Here is a 21,809-nt window from a genome sequence, read left to right as displayed (position 1 = left end):
ATTATAATTTTATATAGTTATATAGATAACTAAAACTCAAAATTTAGTTCAGATTTTAATATTATATTAAATTTAAAGAGAGTGCTAAATAAATTATATATTAATTTAATTTTTAATATATATTTATATAAATAATTAAATTATTTTACAATTTAAAATAATTAATAAATTAATATTATAATCTAACAATTTATATTTAGTCTTTTAATTTTTACTTATTCCGACGTGGGGTTATATATATATTTCAAGAAATAGACTCTATCAAGTTTTTCTTTTTTTTTTTTTGGAGAATATACTATGAGATTGCGTTTGGTAGTACATGACTTTTAAGCTTTATACGGTTTTGAGGGCAGAAGGAAAACAATATTATATATTTATTTTTATTTAATTTTTATGACATTATTTTAACTACAAACTATTGTTCTCCTTTAAAATTTAATTTCAATAATTTTATTTTTATTTTTTTACAATATTAGTCTAATAAATTTCCAGTCTTATCCATTATCTCATGCCAAAAGCAATACTACTGAATACATACATGGAATAGAAAGCTACCACGAAAATGATGAAAGCTTTTATTTTATTTTATTTTATTTTATTTTCTTTTCTTTTCTTTTCTTTTCTTTTCGAAAAAAATTATTATTTAGTATTTTTATTTTAATAGAATTAACTACTTGATTTTTATGCTTTAAAAATATATTATTTAGTTCTTATATTTTATTTATGTTAAACTATTTAGTCATTCTATTAAAATTTTCGTTATTCATACTATTCAAACTATTATTTAGTTCATTTATTTCAAAAAAATTAATTAGTTAATCTTTATATTTTGAAAAATATTACTATTTAGTCCTCTTTATTTTAGTAAAACTAATCGGTTGGTCTATTTTTTGTTGTTTGATGATAATATTGAAAATAAATTGGGAAGTATTTCATATCAGAAAATATTAATTTCTTTCAATAAATCATATTATTACAATTTTGCACTTATAAGAATTTCAAAATTTTCTATTTATAGTTGAATATATGAGAAAATCATACAATTGTAGAGTAAATTGTGGCTGTCACTGGTGAAGGATGTCAACCCCCTGGTGGCTGGTGACGGGCAGAGATTATCAGGGACAGACAGTATTCTAATGGCTATATGACCATGGAATTTCCTTATAGAAAACATACCCTATTAGTTTTTAAAGGTCCAGAATAGTCATTTTCCTTATAATTGACTTGGTTTTCGTTTGACCAAAAAATATTTTCGGTGAAAGAAATGGAGGCGCCTATTATCTTGCTAACTTTGTGGGAAAAACAAATATTAATGTCTCGCTAAGTCTTCAAAATTTTACACTAATATTAGCATTGGAATTCATTATTTGAACAATGTTATAGGCTCTGCCCCATTTAAAGGAACAATGAGGAGGATGGGGGACTACTTCTCAGACTTCAGCATAACCACTTTTGCCACACTTTAGAAAGAAGAATGTTGGCAGCATGAAACCTTTTTTTTTTTTCAAAAAAAATTTTTCCAGCCTTTCTTGTCTCGTAACTTCATCTCAGTCATGCATTGTGTAATGTGCTTAAATGTTCACATTTCATTAGCAGAATTTTGTTGCATCTTCAAGCACCTTTTTTTTTTCGGCAGTTTTTCCTGTATCTTTTGATTTTGAGGCATTTTTGTTTGATTTTAGGTGGCACGATAGTGGCAGCTGTTGATCTCATTAAGGAATGTGGGGTTGAGAACATACAAACAAGAGTGGTAACTAGTTTATAACGAATCTTTCTTGCATTTGTGAAATTTGATATGCAGTTGATATCTTCACGAGCAACTTCATGTGTCAAAGGCTAGTTTGGTGTATGTTGTGCTTTAGCTGTTCTACCCCGTCGTTTTATTACTTCTTATGGAGGTATTTGAATTTTCTTTTGAAAAAATGAAATGATCTAAATTTTTACTTACTTTCTTGCTTTTCATAAGATTATCTTTCACCTTCAACAGTAGAAATAATAGGATCATTATTCTGCTTGATGGTTTCTTTTTGCATAATTATGAATGTAAGATACATTTTGAATTTGTGGAAATTGGCATTGGATATGTGAAAAAGAATTTATGGAATTGATGAGTAAGTCTCATATGACAAGTGATCTGTGGATTGATCCATAGCATGAACACTGTCTGCATCTGCCAAAAGGTCCTAAGTAGTTTTGCTGTTAATTTATTCACTCATGAAACAAGTAAAAATAGAGGCCACTAGAGTTTTCAAAATGTAACATGCTGAAGATGTGCTGAAAAAAAAATGTGTACAGAAATGTTCTTGGTATTTGTGGAGGGGGAGAGAAGCATAAATGATGAGGTCTTTTGTGGCTGGAACAGAAAGCTGGTGCTGGCTCAATTCAATTCAACAATTTTTCTCTTCTGTGCACATTACAATATTCATACTCGAGTGGGAAAATTGCTTTTGGGATTTGCCTGGTGCAAATATGCTACATTGATGTCAATCAATCTATATTCCATCTATATTTTTGAGCTTGATGAAATGTTTTTTATTAGATGTATATATTTGATAGTTGCTTATGCAGTGTTAATGAGCAAGTGCAAGTGGAAAGCTATTTCTTTTCTCTATCTTTGAAGTTTGATTAGCAATCTGCTGAATGAAAGCTGCCCTGTAAGTTGTAACAGATATCTGCAGTGGCTGCTCCTCCAGCCCTTCAAAAGCTCAGCAAGAAGTTTCCTGGGTAAGCAAGATAAACTACTTTTTTAATTTAATTTAAAATTTAACCGTTTCTAATGGTTTTAATGCTTTGTGATTTTGCAGGCTTCACGTTTACACTGGAATATCATTGATCCTACAGTCAATCACAAAGGGTAAGTACCTGTCTATGCCATTGTGCACACATTAGAGTTACATCAGTTTCAACATTAAAAGGAGGTGCCTAACGCCTATGCTTGTTTAATCTTTTTCAGATTTATGGTTCCTGGACTTGGAGAAGTTGGAGATCGTAGTTTTGGCACATGATGTCTAAATTTTTTTATCATCATTATTATTATTTTGGAGGGTAGCAGAGGAAGAATGTTGATTGATGTAAACCTCTACCCTATCCATGAAAGTAAGGATTTGCAATTTGGATGTGTTGAGCTAGAGTTTTGCAATGTTCAGATTGTTTTTTTCATAGAAAGTAAGCAGAAATTAACGAATTTTAGATAAAATATCATTCTCTGGAATATATATATTTGCTTTGCCATTTTCAACACTCAATTACTCGAAGCATAAACGAATATTTTTATGCAACTTGAATGTCATACATGCAAAGAACCAAATGGAAATTCATCCGATTGAGGAAGTTTGCTGCGAAAAATAATAATGCTGTATGCCAAAAATATAATATCTATCCATGAACTTAATCAAAGTTCACATGTCCCTAATCACCACCACAACAAAAGCTGAAATAGATAAATAAAAAAATATATAATTAAAGATAAAAAAAATGAAAAAGAATCGAAACTAAAGATGAATTAACTTTGAGAGACTCTGCAATAAAAGTTTATTCGGTTAAGAAAACTGGGAAGGAAGGACGATCAAAGACTTAATTAAATATTTTAAAAAAAAATTAACCATATATTTATCACCATGTACAACTACATATAAGTATATACACAATCTCACGTTAACAATTTATTAGAATAAAGTTTATCTAAAAAAATTAATAGAATAAAGTTAACGTAAAAGGACCTAAATTGTACATTATTTGTAAATTGCGCTATCATTTTTACAGGCAGCCGAACGAGCATTCTAGCGTTCATCCAACATCCGAGTGCCATGTTTGGTGCATGAGTCAGCAATCAACAGCCGCCAGCGCCGCCACCCCCTCCTCCACCTCCAGCTCCACCACCACCAGAATCACAGCCACCACCTCCACCACCAAAATCAGACCCAGCTCCACCACCGCCAAAATCTGATCCTCCTACATCAGCAAAAGTATCCCCTCCCCCACCATTGAAATCTCCTGCGCCTCCATCCTCAAAATTGCCACCTTCGATGTCATGTCCCACCCCCATGTGTTCCTGTTGCATGTCTGAGTAAAGCAATAAAAATGACTCCCAAGGCCACAAATGAACACCAAACAATGATTATAATCAACCAAGGTTCATCTTTCTTTGTTAAACGAGTTCTCCCAGTGACATAAAACTCCTTATATAGTTATCCCTTTTGGCTTTTTCCCAAAGGGGTTGAGACTGAAAATTCAAATGATCATTCTAACACGGATTCTTCTGTTTAATGAGTCTTTGTTCTTGCACTTGCAATGAGTATATAGCTCAGAAAGGAATTATGTTTCTAGTTTTGAATTGGTCCGAATCTCTATAGAGCCGTTTGCGTGCGTATAGTCTTTCAACTTCTACTTTCATACGTATAGGTTGAATTCAAGTTAGGATATCAATTTCTTGCTTAGAAGAAGGTGTATATAATTCATTTTATATATCTATTTAATGCAAAAATTAATTATAATAAATTGAATGGACGTAGATATATACTTGAACATGACGAAGGATAAGCTACGAAGCAATGTTTGTTTCAAGACACGTTTCATTACGCGTGAGTGCATCTCTATGCACTCAGATATTATAAAAAAAAATAAAAATTAATTCAACTCAAAAAATTAATTTAAAAGAAAAAAAATTTGTCCAACATTTTATATATATATATATATATATATCAAATACCAATACCTACCCTACTTATCAAATAATGGAAAATTTTAATTAAAATATATATTTTAGGTATAGATCTTATCATAGTTTTATTCTTGATAAAAATTTCTTATCAAATAAATATTTTTATATAAGCTAAATAAGTTAAAAATTCCAAACCTTTATAATTTTTTCTCAAATTTTAGCAAAATTATTTAATTGTATTAATTTACTATCAAATTTTCATATTAATTTCAATATTAATAATTAACTTAATTGGATGATTTAATCGATAAAAATAATTCAAATATTTGTCAACATTATTAATATTAATCAATCATTTTAATTTTTTTTAAATCACTTTAACAATTATTATCAAATAAATCAAATAAAAATATTATTTTACTGAATCAAATACTTATTATTTTAAAAGTCATAATTAATTTATTTTAATTATATTATTTATTAATATTTTATATTTGAATATTTGAATTTTTTTCTGTTATTAGGCTTAAAATTTGAGATAAAATAATGAAAAATATGTAAATTAAAAGTATAATAGAAATAAAGATAAAAAAATTAAAATTAAATCATTGAATTATTATATTATTTTATAATAAAAAGTTTGTTAAAATTAATTAATAAAAATATTAAAATTATTGAATAAATTTAATAAAACTAAATATATTTTCTAAACTCACAATATATAAATAAAAAAATTTAAATAATTTATCAATGAATGATTTTAATAATTTTTAATTAAATTTATTATTAAAATTAAAAATAATATGAAAAATTTATGATTAAATTAATAAAATTAAAAGGTTCAATAAAAATCAATTGACATAAAAATTTTGATTATTTTTATTATTTAGCCTTTTATATATAAAATTATCATCAAATTAAATATCAAACAATAAAAGAAAACAAATTTACCTAAATAGACAATAAAAAAAAAATTAATATCATTTAAAAGAGTGTCAGCCTATTCAAAAACTTATAACATTAATTTAATTAAAATTAAATTATTTAATTATTTTTAATTTAATAATATTTTCTATTCAAAAATTATTTTTAACAAAATCTATCGTTGCTTTATATAATTTTTTTTATGACGTATCCAATAAAATATTATTTTTAATTAACATTTTTAGAAAATATCTCAAATTGTTTATGAGCGTTACGAGGTAAAGTTAAAAGTTTTCGAATTCATTAAAGTAAACTTATTTTCATTTTAGATTGGCTCATTTACTAGTAGGTTGGTAGTTATTTTTATATGAGAATAAAAATTATATAAAAATAAAAATTATATTAAAATTATTATATTTTTAATAGTTATTTATTTTTATCATTAACTCGAATATTTGTATATTTTTAAAAAATAAATTAAATTTATTGAAAAAAAAACTAGATTTTTATATTTTTTTCATTTAAAAATATTTTTATATTCATTTGGACATATCGGATTAGGCTTGGACAACGCATTCTAAGGTCGAGCTTAGTCCAGCGAGCTCTTTCACTGAAGCGTACCATCCGGAATAAGAAAAAATAAATTTATAAAATATAAATTATTTTTATTTAAAATATTAATTTTTAATCTTAAAAATATTAAGTCTCGAATTTAAAAATTAATTGTTATAAAAAAAATTAAAAATTATTTTAAATAAATTTAAATTAAATTAATGAGTAGAGTAATTAAATTTAACAATGGCTCGGATTAAACAATAATTTATAAATCATTACTACATATGTTAAACATAAATTTAAAAAGTCTAAAACTGAATATATATAAGAACGTAATCATATTACTTACGATTAACTTAGAATGATCAACTAATACAGAACATATATTCAGAAACAGTAGTATGACGAAATAATCTTATCTCTTGCAGGTCAATGCTCAACAACCTCAGCCTCCACAACCTCCGCCGCAGCCGCCGCCGCCGCCACAACCTCCACCCCCTCCGCCGCAGCCGCCGCCGCCACAACCTCCACCCCCTCTGCCACAAGCTTTGCTGCGACTGGAAACAGTGACTTTAGCAGCAGTAGCAGCCATTCTAGTCATAATGACCATCCCACCATCTCTGTTGCCGCTGTAATTGTTTTTGCTAGCTCCACCGCGATTAGCTTTATTGGTAGAATAGGTACCTCCATTGGTAGGAGCTGGTCGTTTTTTATATTTGTTTTCTTTCTTTTTACGGTGACGCTTGCCAAAACACCCCATAACTTGAGAATAAAGCTGTGACAAATTCGTCGACTTGTATATGTTTTCTGAGAAGCATATCCCTCTTGGTTCTTCTCATTACATCCTTATATATACACTCAAGAATATCACATTATATTCAAAACTAGGCTATTGGATGGTTGAAGTAGTCAACTTAATGGAAATGCAAGGTATTATTGGGAAATTGACTAGTTTTGCCGATTAATTTGGCTTCAACTTGTAAGGAACTTTCTGTTGCGTTGCTTATTAATTTTGGTGAGGAAAAAACAAATGAAGAATTGGACATTGAGAGCGAACCAGGTACTATTCCACCAGAAAACGTCGCCATTAAGTATATATAGTGTATCGACAAGAGATTGGGTCAAGTTGAGCCTTACATCAGTTGAGAACTATTCCAGAGGAAAGCATTGATTGAATCCTAGCGTTGCCCATAATCTTTTGGGCAGGGCCCAAAGGATCTTCTAGGCCATTAAGAGGTTTGTCTCGCAACAGTATTTTGAATTCTGTGGAGGATCCATGGGTTTAGTCTGAATGATGGAGAGATAGGCTTAAGATATGACCAATTGAGGCGTAACACATCCACAGATGGGCGTTTCTTTGGGCTACAATTGCACTTCTAAGCTGCCATGTTGCCTTTTTTTTTTATTTAACCTAAATATTATTAATTAATTTATTTGTTCATAAAGACTATTTTCTGATATAATAATCAAGGCACGTTTAGCATCATTTCTTTTTCAATTCATGCATGTTTTATATGTGTAATATACATATAGAAATTTAGGCATATGTTTATTTCTTACATTTATATATTTAAAATTTAAAATAAAGTAAATAATCTAAATCAACAAAAAAATACGTTAATTTTAAAAATTATTTAAAAGTACAATTTAAAACAAATTTTATTTTTTTTATTTGCTAAGTATGTATGTGCTGCAATGACTGATATATATAAAAATACGAATAAGAAAACAAACTTATAAATTGATAAAAATATCTTTATCAATAATCATTATTTACAATAATAATAATAAATATTAATTGAAATTTTATTATATATCCTATTTCAAAAATTCTAATATATTTTTGTGAATTGAGAAAATCTTTGTTGGGTGTGCTTTATCCCTATAATGAGTCTCTCCAACAAGAGTAGAATTAGGTCTAACCTAGTGGTTTAGGAGATACTTGTTATTTACTTTAAAAAAATATGAATATATAAATTATTAAATACAATATAAATTCGATTTATATTCAAATGCTACAACCAATTGATTCTTTAAGTATATTCAAGAATTTATGTTCTATGTTTTTAAAAAAAATAAATAAAGGAAAAAAAATAGGAGAATATCAATAAGTTGTCTAGTACTAGGTGAATGATAAAGATAGATTTCAAATAGGATGCGGTTATTATAAATTGGATTTCATATAAAAAATATTAAATAAATTAATATTATTTATAAAAATAATAATTATTATAAATTAAAAAATTTTAATAAATCTTATTTTAAAAATATTTATATCTAAATTATTAAATACCATTTAAATTTCAGAAATTGTTGTGCTAAGGGTTAAAAAATTTTTTTCCCCCAAAGTCAAAATTAATAAATAAATAAATTATTAAGTAAAACTTTTTATGCTGTATTTATTTTTCACATGTATAATCAATCGGTTCAGTTTTGAATAAAATCAATCCGAATTAGCGGGAAAATTGAATTTTAAAATTATGAGAACTAAAGTGAATCAAAGTATTAATGTAGAATGACCCAATATTCGAATCAAATCCGAACCATGCCAATCGAGTGGCTGGATGGCCTAGTTTCCATGACCCATGAGCGTGGCTCATCTCAAGCAGTCTTGGATCAGTCTAGCTCACCCGCTGGTGGTCAAAGTAGATCTTCTTGCCAGCTCTGGGCTTAGACATGATAACTCAGATGGCTCAGGTCAGACGACCAATGATTCGGCATTCAAATAGCTTGATATGTGCTAGGATAAGAACTTATCCCACAAGAACTCTTCTCGGCTAGAATCTTGGAGACCCTGCTCTCAAAGCATCCGAGTTACCCTAAAATCCTGGAGTGACAACCTCTAACGACTCGAAATGTGATTATAAGACTCTAGAAAGAAAAGTTACGTAACCCATCTTCATTCTCAAGCTTACAATCAGACAACCCACTATCTTAATCAGGAGCCCAATCGAGGACTCACGACAACAAAATATATATATATATATATATATATATATATATATATATTGAAAATCAAATCGAAAACCGAAAATTTTTTGTTCAGTTCAGTACGTTGTTTTTGCTATTCCTTCCTCATATTAGAATATCACAGGTTATAAACATAGCAAATTGTGTTTCACCACAATTCAAATAACAAATCAACAACAATCAACAAACAACAAATATGTACTTAACAAGCTGAAACCATCAAACAACAAATCAATAACAAATATTCTCTTATCGGGTTATGATTTCACAACTCGAAAAATGAGCAAAGAGGTAATAGTAGAATTGCAAGAGATCGACCTAGAATCACAGAATATCATAGAATCTCAAATCAACACCTACACCAGTGAAAGGATCATTAATTTGCGGGGAAGGCAGAGTCTTTTATGTATGTTTTTTATTGAAAAGTTGAAGAAGACTCACCTTGAACCGACAAGCAGAGTAAAGTAGGGGAGGGAGACGCACATCAGCAAGAGGCAAATGATTTCAAGCAGCAAATGCACATTGGGAGGCGCACGGAAATGCACTAGCAGTTGGTGTTGGGTGAGGGCAAAAATGTTGAGTTGAGCTTGAGATGGGGAGAAAAATCAAGTGTTAGGCTGCTAGGCATGAGTAGGGGTGAGCATTCGGTTCAAACCGAACCGAACTAAATTAAATTATAAAAATAGAACCATGAATTTTAGAAATCGAACCGAACCGAAATGGATGAAAAATCGAATCGAACCGAACCGCTCTATTTCGGTTCGATTCGATTTAAACCGATCGATTTGATTTTTTATTGATTTTTTAATTTAGACTTGATTTTCAAGTTATTTGGTCTAATTTTAACTTTGGTTTGAACCTAATAACCATTAATCAATGAAATTAAACAATTAATATATATAAAATTAAATATAATTCATAAATTTTCCATAAAAATAAATCAAATAAAAAATCAATTCGGTTCGATTTAATTTGATTTGACTATATAAATTACTATTCGATTCGGTTCGGTTTAACCGATTTTTTTCTATTCAAAATCGAACCGAACCGAAATAACCAAATTTTTATAATGTAAAACCGAACTGAATCGATTTAATTTTAAAATCGAACTGATTGAACCGAATTGATTCGATTCGATTCAATTTTTCGGTTTGAATCGAATTCTGCTCAGCCAACATCGGTGAGAGGGAAGTGACACTATACACAGAGATGGGACTAGAGGAGAATAGAGAAGAGATGAGAATGCTTGAATATGAGACGCTGTTGGGAATTGGAAAGGGGATGGTTACTTTTCTTGAAGAGACTTAGGCTGGGCTGTAGGAGGCTTGGACGGGAGACCTGGGTTTAATATGAAATCTGGTTCAATTTCCATCAGTTCAATTTTATTGATTTTTCGGTTTGAAAAAATAACAGACTCAAACAATAAGAATATTCTCTAAGAATTATCTATATTTTTTTTAATTTTGCAAAAAGCCTAAAATCACATACTCAAACAATAGTTTATAAAAGTACATATAAATTACTCCACTAATATGTTATAAAGTCTAAAACTGGAATACTGAACATATAGATTAAATAACGATCAACTAATGAACAGTAGGAGAAAAATAAACTTATTTCTTGCAGCTCAACCCTCAACAGCCTCCACCGCCCCCACAACCTCAGCCACCTACGCCACAAGCGTTGCTTCCATCGCCATAGGTGCTGCCACTGGAGACAGTGGCTGCGACTGTAGTAGCTGCCATAGTAGTCATAATGACCATCCCACCATCTTTATTGTCACTGTAATTGCTTTTGTTAGCTCCACCGCAATAAGCTTTATTGGTAGGATAGGTACCTCCGGTGGTAGGTGAAGAAGCATAATGTTGCAGAACTGATGTTTACATTACTAAAAGGATTGCTTAAATACAGTAGGTTGTTATAGAGATAATGTTAACTTACATAGGATATACATGAGCTGGATATTGTTACAGATATAATGTTATCTTATATAGGATATACATGAGCTGGTTAATTAGATAAATATAACAGATTTATAATAACAGATATCTGATTAACTCTATCACGCCCCCTAAAGTCGAGGCTGCCAAGTCTTGGTAACATTGCTTCCAATGGATGTAGGCCGACGGCCCACGACTGCTTGCTAGTATTCATTATTCAAGATGGTTCATTCGATAATGATTAAAAAGGTGAAATACGCAAGTCTACCCATGAATTTTATTTAAAACAAAAAAAATCATTTAATGTCTTAAATTTTTAAAACATCTTATAACACGTCTCAATTCTTATAAACGTCTTATAATACATTTTAACTCTTGTAATATAGAATTAAAATACTCTTCGATTTGCTGACTTGCCAGTTTGCTAACTAAAAGATATAAATAATTTACCATTGTCACGACCCAACCTATGAGCCGGACAGGCACTAGGACCTGGGCCAGCCTAAAGCCCCCGAGGCCCGTAGTAAGCCTAACTGTTCATTAACCCAACTCTAAGGCCCATTTGGGCCCAATTTCAAGAAACCAAACGGACAGAGTCCGGCCATAAAATAGACTTTCCAACGGGGAGTTTTCGACTCACCCGACCTGTAAACATAATAAATACTCAATTGGGGAGCTCAACTCACCCTCCACATACTCATATCCTCATAAAAATAAATGGGAGCTCAGCTCCCTCATCCAATCCATCAAACATACATATCATTATACGTTTACAGGTCCAACATGATAATAATATTACAGACCATAATCAAATAAATACTTCTAACACATGCGAAAATTCTAGGAGTAAATAAAATTACACAAATATTGATAAACAACCTGCGAAGGAGAAAAGCAGGTTAACCAAAAATAAAATCCTCCTGTAGCCTGAAAAAAATATTGAACAGGAGTGAGCGTTCGACTCAGAGAGTAAAATATCAATTTTAACCATAATCTCTATAACTATCTAAAACTAATGCACCCTGTAGAGTGAAATGCAACATCAACATCATTTTCACATCATAACATCAAAAAGGTAATTTGGAGCACTCACGCACCCTGTAGCATCAATCATAACATATGGGAGCTGATCCCCTATACAGCTCTCTTAAATCCAACCTGGTGCCAGCGAAGAACTCAAGCCAGACTTTCGCTTAATAAACCAAATCGAGGGTCCCAGCGAAGAACTCAAGCCGTGACTACCCGTCCTGTCCATAGTCCACACCACATCACACGCACACCAACGCACGCACACTGCTCCAAATTACCACAACAACATTCATGGCACGTTAACAGTTATGAATGCAATATAAGTCGTGCCTAGAGTTTAACTATATAATATAGGCATATAAGTGATGCATGGGCATGCTGAACCTATAATAATATCGAAATTACAATTAAAATTAATATTTTACTCACAGACTTGACGATGGTCACTGAGGTGGCTGGGCGGAGGAAGAAGGCTGTCCCGGCTCACCTGACAATTTTATTACAATCATTTAATAAATTTGACTCAATACAAACAAAGAAAAAGACCAATACGTCCTAAGTCGTGCCGAAAATCCGGCAGAGTCTCCCCTATACCTAGGACCTACCCAACCTGCAAAATGGCTCAAAACACACTTTTATATTTACAATCCATATATCTACAGCCCCTCTTGGGCCCATCAAATCAATCATCCATCACAGTATGTAATATTTCAATTTAGTCCTTATAATTGATCATTTTTGCAAAAACTGCTCAAATAAGCTCTAAAAATTATAAAACTCTGCCCCGCGGTCCTTAGAAATATTACTAAGCTATTGCAAAAAGAATCGTAATTTTCTAAGCTACCACGAATATTTTATGGATTTAAGCACTAGAAAATTACGAAAAAGCAAGGTTCGGGTTTACCTTTGCCGATTCCGACTTCGGGAACGCGCTCGGGATGCATGACAATGGTGGGGTAGCCAAAATCTCGATCCAATTCGGAGACTTTTCCGGTAGCTAGTCTGTCTGGCCGGAAATTCACAGATCCGGACAACTGTCGAATTTTCGCGAATTGAGAATACCTACACGAAGCCCAATAATAATATATAAAAAATCAGGGGTGTTACATTCTTCCCCCCTTACAGAAAATTCGTCCTCGAATTTTACACAAGGCAGAATAAAGTACATGATTACACATTGAACAGATAAGGGTACTTGCTACGCATGTCCCGCTCGACTCCAGTGCACTCTTCCACTGACTGGCTCCTCCACAAAACCTTAACCATAGGGATCTGTTTTGATCTTAGCTGTCTCACTTGGTAGTTCACTATGGCTACAGGTTGCTCCTCAAATGTCAAGTTCTCTTTTAGCTCTATTACATCTGGTTGTAGTACATGAGAAGGATCTGGAATGTATTTCCTGAGCATGGAGATGTGAAACATGGGATGAACGTGAGAAAGGTTGGGTGGTAGCTCCAACCGGTAGGCAACTGCTCCAACTCTATCAGTAACCTCAAAAGGTCCAATATACGGAGGTGCCAACTTGCCTTTCTTTCCAAATCTCATGACTCCCTTCATCGGAGAAACCTTCAGGAATACATAGTCGCCTACTGCAAACTCCATATCCCTCCGTCTGGGGTCTGCATAACTCTTCTGCCTACTGAAAGCTGTTTTTAATCGTTCCCTGATTAAAGGAACTATCTCTGAAGTGTACTGCACTAGATCTACATCATGCACCTTCGCTTCTCCCATTTCTGTCCAACATAGAGGAGACCTACACTTTCTTCCATATAGTGCCTCATAGGGTACCATCCCTATGCTGGAATGGTAACTGTTGTTGTAGGCAAACTCCACTAAAGCTAGCTGATCATCCCATTGACCTCCAAAATCCAAAACACTCATGCGAAGCATGTCTTCCAGTGTTTGGATTGTCCTTTCGGACTGTCCGTCTGTCTGAGGGTGGAAAGCCGCATCAAGTTCAATCAGGTGCCAAGTGCCTCCTGTAACTTTCTCCAAAATCGAGAAGTGAATCAGCCCTCTGCCGAATATTATGGAAGCTGGAACTCCATGCAACTGACGATTTCGAATATAGAGTCGGGCGCATCGCAGCAAATGTAATATGTAGTCTTCACAAGCAAGAAATGAGCTGATTGGTTAGGCGGTCTACAATTACCCATATCGAATCATATCCTCACGTGGTACGAGGCAACCCAGTCACAAAATCCATAGAAATCATTTTCCACTTCCATTCTGGGATAGGGAGCTCTTGCAACTTCCCTGACGGTCTTTGGTGTTCAAACTTCACCTTCTGACAAGTCAAGCACTTGGACGCAAAGTCTGCTATGTCTCTCTTCATGCCATTCCACCAATAGCTATCTTTCACATCATGGTACATCTTGGTGGAACCTGGGTGGACATTGTACAGTGTATAGTGTGCCTCTCGCATGATTTCATCTCTGAGATTGTCCACATCGGGCACACATATCCTAGAACCTTGCACTAGGGCGCCATCATTGGAAAATCCAAACTCACCACCTTCACCCTGCTGTACTCTTTCTATGATCTTCATTAATTATTGGTCTCTGTGTTGGGAAACTCTAACTCTATCTCGCAAGTCTGGCCTCACTGAAAGATGAGCCAACAAGACCCCCTCATCTGAAAGATCTAGGATTAAACCTTGATCCATCAACTCATGTACTTTCTGAATCAACGGTCTCTTCTCTGCTGAAATGTGTGCCAAATCGCGTAAGATTTTCTCGCTTAAAGCATCTGCTACTACATTGGCCTTCCCTGTGGTGGTACCGATGGTACAATCATAGTCTTCGAGCTCCATCCATCTCCTCTGTCTCAAGTTTAAATCCCTCTGTTGGAAGATGTACTTCAAACTCTTATAGTCGGTGTATATCTCGCACACTTCACCATACAGTAGTGTCTCCAGTTTTTAGTGCAAAGACTACACCGCCATTTCCAAATCATGGGTGGGATAGTTACGCTCATGCCTCTTCAAATGCCTTGAAGCATAAGCCACTACTTTTCCATTCCGCATCAAAACACACCCTAGGCCAACTCAAGCGTCCACAGTACACGGTGTATCCTTCACCGCTCATAGGTAGTGTTAACACAGGGGCAGTGGTTAGACACTCCTTATCCTCATCATTATAACTGACTCTATCGAGCTCTCTTCCTGTCCTTTGGATCTTATCCACTTCCCTTTTCCTATTTTTTGGTATTGTTGGTATCTTTTCAACCTGCTGTACTTATTCCTTAATTTTAGTCCTATCTCATCCTTACACCTTTTCCTTCAAAGATGTCTATCCCATCATCAACTTTAACTTTCTTTTTATTTCTTAGTCTTATCTTGATTACTAGTTTCATTACTTCGAGAATTCTAACCCTATGATTTACTCCTATCAGCACATTATTCACCTTATATAACACTTGTAATTAACCATAGAAAATTTTTCCTTGTATCCCCCTTTTCCCAACTTAACTATCAAAACATTATCAGTCCCTACCAGCCTTAGTAGAAAATTGCTTATCCTGGATGGATATGAGCCCCAGAACTATAAGTTCCATCTGAACTGACACGGCTATGGAAAATGTGTGCCATGCCTTAATTCTAAACAAGATACTTCACATGTTCATTCTCCTTAATAAAATCACATATACTGCCCATAGCTTTCCAAACTTCAGCCTCAAATTACCCATCAGCAACAATTTCATCTATTGAAACTCATCCATAAACAGTACTTCCTCTAGCTCATAGTTTAAAACGGTTGCAAGTCTTGGTAGCTAACTCCATTTGACTCCTGTCACTATTCTGATCGTCATTTCATACTTAACACTAGGTACATACTTACTGTCATTCTCATATCAGGAAATTATGTATGAATTGGTGCCTACCAAACTCTCCAATAATTAGGTCTCCTTGACTCAGTCTCTGTTTCTTATATAACCTTCTTAGAACCAGAAGTACAAGCTAAACTTAAAAAGAAAGAAAAATATCCTTTTATATTCAACTACGTCCGATTGTCCATATAATAACGTTTAACATATGTTTCTTAGTCTTTCTCTTCAAATTTCATCATCTCTTAGCACAATTGTGCTCTACCTATAAGATATCATCTGCATGAACACTTTACCGTACCATTGTCCTTCCTGACATAATATTTTATAATTTATTAACTTTACTTATACTCGACCTCTGATTCATATCTATCATCGTTTATATTGTGCCCATAACTTTTGTTGATCCCTGAAAGATTTCTCTCACTAATAGATTCTTCCTACACTAATTCCACCCTTATCTATGGTCATTAATTTGATCCTTGAACTTTCTAGTGATTTATAACCATCCAGACTTGTCACTTTTCGTTCTACCCCTACTATTGTCCTGTCGTTATTGCTTCACTACAAAGTGATTCTGTTGATCACACTAAAAATGTTTGCCTGACATTCATAACGAACCTCTAACTACCTTCTTACTATCTCAAAAGTCTAAACTAAGCATATGTATCATTATCTATCATTCTTTTCCTATCATCATACCTATTTGATCCCTTAGATTGACCTTTATTCAACTTACTACTTACTAACTTCGTTTTCTCTACCTAATTAGGTAGTCCCAATACCATCGCACACCTTCTAGCATTTACTCATTATTATTGTATTCCATATCTCCATCACTATTCTTGCTAATATGGTCCCATTTTGGGTTCTCCATCCTTGTCATTCACCTTGCCAAAAATAACACTTAGCCTACCTATATCTTAACTTTGTTCCTTTTATCATGCGCTCTTTAGGTTGTCCTTTCATTTATTTCCTTTGCCTTACCCAAAATAGAACTTGACTATTCTATCCCTGGTTCCATTCCTCTTCCTAACATGACAGCTGTACTTGCTGACTATATCTTTCAGAGTCTCTACCGCGTTATCACATATCTGTGCTACTCAGATTTGGTCCTTTGACCACTCTAACTAGTACTTCCACTAGCATTTAGATTCTATTGCATCTGCAATCAATTGTCCAAACTTTCATTCTGCACTTTCTTTATCCATTGGCCTTCTGTGATTTATCTTCGCTAATTTATTACTCTTAACACTATTATAATTAGATTATACTATTGTTTTGAACAATATGAAGTCAGAAAGGAACTCAGGAAATTGCAGTCATACCTTTATCGTATGATTTCTATTCTTATCCTTTAGCTTACATAATACCCTTACTACCTCAAGAACTGATTCTGTAGTAATTTTATTTATTTGTTATTATTATTATTATCCATGTTTACTCAATTAGCCAAAACTTAAGGTTCCGGGCACCCAAACCTGTCATCCAATTCAAAGGATTTACATCCATCATGATCTGATTATATATGATTCCTATAATGGAACTTGTATCCTCTCCAGGATACCCGAGCCAACTACTCTCTACCACACTCTACAGTCCCATCTGGGACACTATTCCATAAGTCATCATTATCAGTAATAACCTTCGATCCATTCTGAAAAGATAGGACTATATCCAAACTTGCTGCAACAAAGGTACTACATCTACCACCTTGCCAGAACCATGTCAAGTTAATGACTCTTTTATCATATCATAGCTCTATAAATCATCAATTCATAGTTTCGACCTTCTCTAGGTAGTAGAGTTGTACTTTATTCCATACTGATACACACAAGGTATACTATTCTCACTCTATAAGTGTCACATTTACTTTGCAACTAGTCCAAAACCTCTGGTCTGATGGCAACTCTAGCTCATGCTGGGGTAACTGAGTCACTGACTCTAGTTATCACCCAACTGTGACCTTTCAATATTCTAACTCTAGACTCTTAACTAAGAGTTCCCAACTCCTCTGCAAATACAGAACTCTGTTCTGGCATAACTGTACCAAAACAGAAGCCATCTCAAACACCCTCATTATGGAGCACCATGGGGATGCACGCAGCTCTATACAATAATCTCATGTCGGTACTGTAATCTGCAGCTTACAGAGCAGACATCGAGAACATTGTATAGTTACTACGATACGTCCTGACAGACTAGGTCTCCTAATTTCTTATCTCTCCTGAATCTTCTATTATCACAAACTTATTCTGACTGGGTCATCTACTGATGACTGCCAGTAGTGGTATCCTCATCCTTATCTAGGGCAACTGTACTTTTAAGACTCACTTTTATGTACTCATGCCTTACACGAAATGGGCACACCATTTAAACCCATACTGACAAAAATATAACATTTCTTGGAGTACGTATCCTCATGATAGACCTCACATGTCTACTAACTCTATTTCACATTTCTATGTACTCCACGAAAATCAAGACACTAACTGAGGTAATCTTATATTTCCTGAGGTATAACGTAGAATCTAGAAACAAAGAATTACAGGAAAAGACGAAACAGAATCCTATACTCCGCATGTGACTCCTAGTAGACTCTTCCCAACACTTAGATGATTTTTCCCTATGAATCTGGAGCCTAAGCTCTGATACCACATTTGTCACGACCCAACCTATGAGCCGGACCGGCACTAGGACCTGGGCCAGCCTAAAGCCCCCGAGGCCCATAGTAAGCCTAACTGTTCATTAACCCAACTCTAAGGCCTATTTGGGCCCAATTTTAAGAAACCAAACGGACAGAGTCCGGCCAAAAAATGGACTTTCCAACGGGGAGTTTTCGACTCACCCGACCTGCAAACATAATAAATACTCGATTGGGGAGCTCAACTCACCCTCCACATACTCATATCCTCATAAAAATAAATGGGAGCTCAGCTCCCTCATCCAATCCATCAAACATACATATCATTATACGTTTACAGGTCCAACATGATAATAATATTACAGACCATAATGAAATAAATACTTCTAACACATGCAGAAATTCTAGGAGTAAATAAAATTACACAAATATTGATAAACAACCTGCGAAGGAGAAAAGCAGGTTAACCAAAAATAAAATCCTCCTGTAGCCTGAAAAAAATATTGAACAGGAGTGAGCGTTCGACTCAGAGAGTAAAATATCAATTTTAACCATAATCTCTATAACTATCTAAAACTAATGCACCCTGTAGAGTGAAATGCAACATTAACATCATTTTCACATCATAACATCAAAAAGGTAATTTGGAGCACTCACGCACCCTGTAGCATCAATCATAACATATGGGAGCTGATCCCCTATACAGCTCTCTTAAATCCAACCTGGTGCCAGCGAAGAACTCAAGCCGGACTTTCGCTTAATAAACCAAATCGAGGGTCCCAGCGAAGAACTCAAGCCGTGACTACCCCTCGAAGGATCGGGTCCCAGCGAAGAACTCAAGCCGTGACTACCCGTCCTGTCCATAGTCCACACCACATCACACGCACACCAACGCACGCACACTGCTCCAAATTACCACAACAACATTCATGGCACGTTAACAGTTATGAATGCAATATAAGTCGTGCCTAGAGTTTAACTATATAATATAGGCATATAAGTGATGCATGGGCATGCTGAACCTATAATAATATCGAAATTACAATTAAAATTAATATTTTACTCACAGACTTGACGATGGTCACTAAGGTGGCTGAGCGGAGGAAGAAGGCTGTCCCGGCTCACCTGACAATTTTATTACAATCATTTAATAAATTTGACTCAATACAAACAAAGAAAAAGACCAATACGTCCTAAGTCGTGCCGAAAATCCGGCAGAGTCTCCCCTATACCTAGGACCTACCCAACCTGCAAAATGGCTCAAAACACACTTTTATATTTACAATCCATATATCCACAGCCCCTCCTGGGCCCATCAAATCAATCATCCATCACAGTATGTAATATTTCAATTTAGTCCTTATAATTGATCATTTTTGCAAAAACTGCTCAAATAAGCTCTAAAAATTATAAAACTCTGCCCCGCGGTCCTTAGAAATATTACTAAGCTATTGCAAAAAGAATCGTAATTTTCTAAGCTACCACGAATATTTTATTGATTTAAGCACTAGAAAATTACGAAAAAGCAAGGTTCGGGTTTACCTTTGCCGATTCCGACTTCGAGAACGCGCTCGGGATGCATGACAATGGTGGGGTAGCCAAAATCTCGATCCAATTCGGAGACTTTTCCGGTAGCTAGTCTGTCTGGCCGGAAATTCACAGATCCGGACAACTGTCGAATTTCCGCGAATTGAGAATACCTACATGAAGCCCAAATATATAAAAAATCAGGGGTGTTACAACCATGTTGATCTTACATAATTAAATATATCAAAAGGCTGAAGGGCACATGGAAAACATTCCAATAGGTATAATTGACACAATGTTTTTTGTATTCAGGACAGCTCACCTGTTAGGTGTAACATCAAATTTTAGTTTGCTAAGCAATGAAAAGGGTCAAAATTAAACAAACAAGAGGTTCCTGTCAACTATAGCAATATGCAGATAACAAAAGAAAACGTTTTGCATATAAGTTTATTTATCATGCTTGGTTGGGCACATCCAATAAGTAACAAATACAAGTACTATGCCACTGTCGAAGATTAGCATGTGTGTGTTTGCTTGTGGCAACTGCCAATAGTATAGAATACTCGACTTCGATTATTTCAGCGATATTTTTAAAATTGTGAAAAATAAAATCTAATTAAATAAAAAAAATTATATGAATGCAATATATAAATTCTATAAAATTTAATGAAAAAATATGATATTATGAATTATATATATATATATATATTTTTTTTTTTTTAAAAAAAAAAATATTATACAGGCATTTACATTTGGAAAATTTCTAATTTAATTTTTTTAGTTAATTTTAATTGAATTTTGAATACTTAAATAACCGACAAGTCAGTGTCAGAATTAAAAACTGAATAACTGAGAATCAAAACCTAGAATCGAAATATTGGAACCAATTAGCTGAAGATTCAGTTCTTGATAAAAAAAAAAAAATTGAAATTCGGTTTGGTTCGAAGAATCTTTTAAATTCTATATCGAATCGAGCCCATCCCTAAGCATAACCGTCAAGAGTTGTTTAATGGAAGATTTGAATCATTACACTAGACCATAGAAAGAGGTTTTAATTTGGTTATTTAATTTTGGTATAGATGATTTTTTTTTTTTAATTTAATGGAGGCTCAATGTACCGAATAATAATTGATGGGTTACACAACGAGAGATAGTTATCTTCCTTCTAAGATAAATTATTTTATAATAGATAGTTAAAGATATTCAAACTCGATATCTCTCCTCTTCCTACACCTTAAAATGAAGGAAAAACAATCAGATTACCTCCGATTGGCTGGTGATTGACTGGATGGTACAAATAATTTGTTTAGGATTAAACTAGAAAGATGTATTTAATTCGCAGAGCAAGAAAATTGAATAGTAATATTATCTTATTATAGTTAAAAAAATAATTTTCATTTTTTTAAAAAAAGCTTAGGTTGATAGAAAAAAGGTAGGAAATTATATTTTTGCCCCAAATATATTATTGTGATTTTCAGAGTAATTTACTCAAGAAAAAGAAATCATATAGTATTTTTGTGATTTCATATAGAATAGCTTATATGAAATAATAAATTAATAATAAACAAATATATATGTATGAGTGTGTTTTGAAATTGTATAAGTACTGAATAATTTTGAGAAAAATAATTTTTTTAATATACTAATTAAAGAGTATTAAAAAATAATATAAAATTAAATTTAATAAATTTTAACGATAAAAATATTAAAATAAAAAAAATAACATTTTCAACAG

The 21,809-nt window shown here is 33.3% G+C and overlaps 1 protein-coding gene and 2 long non-coding RNA genes across 4 annotated transcripts; 1 reads left to right on the top strand and 2 right to left on the bottom strand.

Moving 5' to 3' along the window:
* Nucleotides 1-1,508: 1,508 nt before the first annotated feature.
* Nucleotides 1,509-3,165, top strand: LOC131180215 (uncharacterized). Of its 2 annotated transcripts, none has more exons than XR_009149025.1 (4): nucleotides 1,509-1,750; nucleotides 2,557-2,724; nucleotides 2,805-2,854; nucleotides 2,954-3,165. It is a non-coding gene; the product is annotated as an uncharacterized LOC131180215 (long non-coding RNA). The 2 variants fall into 2 exon arrangements; XR_009149024.1 differs by having other exon boundaries at nucleotides 1,512-1,750; nucleotides 2,569-2,724.
* Nucleotides 3,166-3,829: 664 nt separating this feature from the next.
* LOC110662409 (uncharacterized) lies at nucleotides 3,830-6,899 on the bottom strand. The gene is made up of 2 exons (XM_058147688.1): nucleotides 6,599-6,899; nucleotides 3,830-4,062 (listed from the first exon to the last, which is right to left on the bottom strand). Exons 1-2 carry the CDS (start codon nucleotides 6,897-6,899, stop codon nucleotides 3,830-3,832), a joined length of 534 nt encoding a protein of 177 aa, XP_058003671.1.
* Nucleotides 6,900-11,757: 4,858 nt separating this feature from the next.
* Nucleotides 11,758-13,138, bottom strand: LOC131179913 (uncharacterized). The gene is made up of 3 exons (XR_009148877.1): nucleotides 12,983-13,138; nucleotides 12,508-12,565; nucleotides 11,758-11,976 (listed from the first exon to the last, which is right to left on the bottom strand). It is a non-coding gene; the product is annotated as an uncharacterized LOC131179913 (long non-coding RNA).
* Between the last annotated feature and the right edge of the window lie 8,671 nt (nucleotides 13,139-21,809).

The sequence above is a fragment of the Hevea brasiliensis genome, chromosome 5, assembly GCF_030052815.1.
Source record: "Hevea brasiliensis isolate MT/VB/25A 57/8 chromosome 5, ASM3005281v1, whole genome shotgun sequence".
In the NCBI taxonomy this organism is placed as follows: Eukaryota; Viridiplantae; Streptophyta; class Magnoliopsida; order Malpighiales; family Euphorbiaceae; genus Hevea; species Hevea brasiliensis.
The sequence above is the reverse complement of the archived record's forward strand: the minus strand, read 5'-3'. Positions and strand labels throughout refer to the sequence as shown.